Source organism: Terrapene carolina, unplaced genomic scaffold, assembly GCF_002925995.2.
Source record: "Terrapene carolina triunguis isolate 2854851 unplaced genomic scaffold, T_m_triunguis-2.0 Scaffold714, whole genome shotgun sequence".
In the NCBI taxonomy this organism is placed as follows: domain Eukaryota; kingdom Metazoa; phylum Chordata; order Testudines; family Emydidae; genus Terrapene; species Terrapene triunguis.
Window position 1 is genome coordinate 20938612 of NW_020665065.1, and position 4411 is coordinate 20943022.

The 4411-nt window shown below is 67.0% G+C and overlaps 1 protein-coding gene across 1 annotated transcript in view; it reads left to right on the forward strand.

Annotated features, from left to right (window-relative positions):
- The window catches only part of HSPG2 (heparan sulfate proteoglycan 2), a 74755-nt gene that overhangs the window by 26613 nt on the left and 43731 nt on the right, over positions 1-4411 (forward strand). The window contains exons 9-15 of the mRNA XM_029913575.1: positions 30-161; positions 368-512; positions 878-1029; positions 1424-1570; positions 2269-2432; positions 2955-3134; positions 3799-3995. Of these exons, the coding sequence (XP_029769435.1) occupies positions 30-161; positions 368-512; positions 878-1029; positions 1424-1570; positions 2269-2432; positions 2955-3134; positions 3799-3995 (1117 nt within the window). The remainder of the gene's footprint in view (positions 1-29; positions 162-367; positions 513-877; positions 1030-1423; positions 1571-2268; positions 2433-2954; positions 3135-3798; positions 3996-4411) is intronic.

A 4411-nucleotide genomic window follows, 5' to 3' on the forward strand; every position in this document is an offset into this window, starting at 1 on the left:
GCTAACCCCCTCGTCTCATGCCCCCGCAGCCACCAAGGGCCCCGACGACACCTGCAGCCCCGACCAGTTCACCTGCGTGTCCAGCCGCACCTGCATCCCGGCCAGCTACCAGTGTGACGAGGAGGCCGACTGCCCCGACCGCTCCGACGAGGTCGGCTGCAGTGAGTGCGGGCGTGGGGTGGGCTGTGGGGCCTTTCCCCCAGGGGGTGAGGGGGATCAGCCAGCTGGCTTGGCAGTGGGGTCTCTGCCCTCCGAGGAGGGGTGGGAGAGCTGTGGTCCTGGGGTGCCCTCCCCTTGAAGCTGCTGTGGGGCAGCCTAGGCCTGGGGTGGGGGTCGCCCGCCTGCCTCACCTGGTTCCTCCCCCTAGCACCGCCGCAAGTCATCACGCCCCCCGAGGAGTCCGTGCAGGCCACCCCCGGGCAGACAGTGCGCTTCCGCTGCGTGGCCGTCGGAGTGCCTACCCCCATCATCACCTGGAGACTCAACTGGGGGCACATACCTGCCAACAGGAGGTAGGCTGGGGGTGGCCCGGGACACCCCCGGGAGTGGGGGAGGTGGTTTCAGAAGGGGGCTCTGCAGTGTGTGTGGGCTCTGCAGTGGGGGAGGGGCGTTGCAGTGGGAATGCAGTGGGGGTTGGCGTGAGGGGCTCTGCAGTGCATGGGGGCATTGCAGTGGGGGAGGAGCATTGCAGTGGGAGTGCAGTGGGGATTGGCGTGAGGGGCTCTGCAACGTGGGGGGGGGGATTGGGGGGGGGGGGGGGTGTTGCAGTGGGGGTGCGGTGGGGGGTTGGTGTGAGGGGCTCTGCAGCACATTGGACCCTCTTGCCAGGGCTCCCTCCATTGGGACTTGCGGGCACTGCCCTTCCTCCCCTCCCCAGAGTGTCCATAAGCAGCGAGAACGGCTACGGGACGCTGACCATCCGGGACGTGAAGGAGGCCGACCAGGGTGCCTACACTTGTGAAGCCATCAATGCCCGGGGCATGGTATTCGGGATCCCTGACGGCGTGCTGAGCCTCATGCCTCGGCATGGTGAGTCTGGGGCCCAGCACCCGCCCTTCCCACCAGCTCTGCCAGCCTCAGACCTGGCCAGTGAGCGCAGGGCCCGGGGGGTGGGTTCACTTGTGTGTGACCTCCCCAGCTGTGGCCTTGCAGTCCCTGGGGAGGGGGGAGTTGAGCCTGGACGGGGAAGCAGGGTGGGCGGGAACGGGGAACCGACTGGCGTCTGGGGCTCACCTGGGTGAGGTGAGGCCGGAGGTTCCTGGTCAGTGATGGTCCCATCACCCCCGCCGTGGGCTCCATGGCACCTCCCTGCCCCGCCCCATTCCCGCGTGGGGCTGCATCGCACCGGGGGGACGTGGAGCCAGGTCCGTTACGTGCCCCCAGGGCGCCAGAGCCTATCGTGGTCTCTCTCCTCTCCCGGCAGGTCCCTGCCCCGAAGGACACTTCCATGTTGAAGGTACCTCCAGGTGCCTGGCCTGCTTCTGCTTCGGCATCACCACGGCTTGCCATGGCACCAGCCGCTACCGGGACCAGATCCGCCTGCGCTTCGACACGCCCGATGACTTCAAGGGTGAGGGGCCGGGAGGGGCAGCTGCCAGTACTATCCGGGCCCTGCCGTGCAACACGCCCTCTTCCTCCCTGGGCCATGGGCACTGCCCTGTGGCTTTGCCAGGGCGAGAGTCTGGCTGTAGTTTCCCAGCTGGGCAGCACATCTCCCTGGGAGGAATGCCCCCCACCAGGGCTGTGAGCCCACCGAGGTGGCCTAGCCTCAGGCGTAGTGCTGAGGGCCTCGGCCCCCTGCTGCTGCCAGGCTGGCCGGGGAGGGCTGCCGTGGGCCATGGAAGGGTGGCTCAGGTTGGCTGCCCAGCTTGGAAAGCAGGTTAACTAGCAGTTAGTAGAACAGCCTCCAGAGTGGCTGGCTGCAGACAGGGCTGGGGTGGAGGGGTTTGTAGGGCCCTCGTGGCTGGACAGTTTTCTCTAAGCTGGCTCCTGGCCAATCAGGCCCCACTCTGGTTCCTGGCTTGTGCAGCAGGTGCCCTCATGATGGGCCAAGGACTGGTACAGAGCTATTCCACGGACTCACTCTGGCAGCCAGACCAGAAGGGTCTCATCAGCCGCAGCTCAGCTCTGGGGGCAGGAGGAGGCTCGAGGGAGGGCAGCAGGTCTTGTGGGGGGCCCCTCGCAGCAGCCATCTCCCCTTGCAGCCCTGCCCCTCTCCATGCGGGTGAGTGCTGTGCTGGGCGCTGAGCCTTTCCTCCTCCTGGCCAGGTGTGAACGTGACAACACCAGCGCAGCCGGGGACGCTGCCCCTCTCCTCCACACAGCTCCAGATCGACCCCACCCTGCAGGAGTTCCAGCTCGTGGACCTGTCCAGGAGGTTCCTGGCACACGACTCCTTCTGGACGTTGCCCAGCCAGTTCCTGGGCAACAAGGTGAAGGGCCGGGATTGGGCACACCCCAGGGCAGGGAGGGGACAGCAGCCTGGGAGGGAAGGTGGCAAGCGGAGTAGCCCATCTCTCCGCTGGCACCGTCGGTGGCACAGGGAAGTGCCCACTCTGCTGGGGGACTCTGGAACAGGAACTGTGCCACCGCGCATGGCAGACCAGTGCCACATCCCCAGGGACCTGGTGACTGTGCATCCCGGCTGGTGCTGGAGAGCAGAGGGGCCCCTCTAGACACGCAGCCAGCAGCAGCCTCGCGTGGGGTTAGAGCAGGGGCGAAGGCTCTGGCTGTACCCTGCCCATGCCCCAGGAGCGCCCCCTGCTGGCTGGCCACACACGACACACGGTCTGGTGGGGTCCCGTCAGCGAAGAGCCAAGGGGTAACCGTGATGGCCGGAGGCCCTGTGGAGGGCGAAGGAGGGGCTGGCAGGAGGAAGGACCATCTCTGGGTTCTTTGCCCGGGGCTGCCAGCTCCCAACTGCACGCTGACCTGAGCTCTGTCGCTGGTTGCAGGTGGACTCCTACGGCGGGTACCTCAGCTTCAAGGTGCGCTATGGGCTGGCGCGCGGCCAGTCAGAGCCCGTGCAGAAGTCCAACGTGGTCATTGTGGGGAATGGGCAGAAGCTCATCTACCGGGTGCAGGTGCCCACCCAGCCGTCGGTCGTCAACCAGCGCCAGATTCACTTCATAGAGGTGGGTGCTGCTGGAGAGGCAGCGGGCCCCACGTGCCCAGGGAGGGCTGGGGGTTTCCGTCCCGTGCGGCATGCTCTCTCAGCCGCCTGTGCCAATGACGGCGTGTTCAACCTACTCCCTTGGCTTCCAGCAGGGCTCTCGCACCGTGCGGTGGGTGCTGTTCTGCTGCTCATGCCGGCTGGCACTGCCGTGCCCGGCTGGCCCCTTGCAGCAGCGGGAGGCAGGCCCGGCCGGGCGACCGAGGCTCATTCTGTGGCTCACCAAGTGCCCCCGCATGCCTGTGGGCAGCTCCAGGGGAGGCAAAGGCAGCGGGAAGCTGGGGTGAAGGAGACGAGATGCTGAGACCCGCCACTCGTCCTCAGCTCCTTAGCGAGGCTGTCCCGCACTGGGCGTGATGCCCTCAGGAGAAACGGAGGCTGCCTTGGCTCCTCCCTGGCCCCTGATTGCCAGGAGCACATGCCAGGGGATTCCCCTGCTCTCCAGTCACCGGGGCAGAGGTATGCGGACATGGTATGTCGCATCCAGTGCGGTTGTCAGCGCCATGAACAGGCTTCTGGAGCTGCTGGGTGCAGTGCTGGGATGCCCCCTGGTCCGTATCGCCCTGTGTTCCTGGCACGCACTCGGGGGGCGAATGCAACATTGTCCCTCCCTGGGCCTTTCCCAGGAGAACTGGCAGCACGAGTCGGGCGCCCCAGTGAGCCGGGAGACGCTGCTCCTGGCCCTGCAGAACCTGGAGAGCATCCTGGTGCAGACGGTCTACGACAACAAGATGGCGAGCGTGGGGCTGAGTGACATCGCCATGGACACCACCACCATGGAGCTCACCAGCCAGGGCGTGGCGCAGGGCGTCGAGGAGTGCAGGTGCCATCAGGAAACTGCCTGGGTTGGGCGGGGGGAGTCGCCTGCTTCCCAGGGAGCTCAGGGGCCCATCGTTCTGGGCCCAAGGAGCCTGGGACTGGCTGGTGCCTCTCTTCCCTGTGTGCACTGTATAGCCAGGACGCACCGTTGCTGCAACAAGGCCGGGGCCCAAACTCGGCTTGGTCCCCTGTGACAGGGCTGTGCCCTGCTGCTGTGCTGCAGGCCCCCATGTGCCGTGGGTCCCCCAGTGCCTGCCACGGGTCCCCCCGTGTGCTGTGGGTCCCCCAGTGCCTGACGTGGGTCCCCCCAGTGCCTGCCATGGGTCCCCCCTGTGTGCTGTGGGTCCCCCAGTGCCTGACACAGGTCCTCCCAGTGCCTGCCACGGGTTCCCCTGTGTGCCGTGGGTCCCCCAGTGCCTG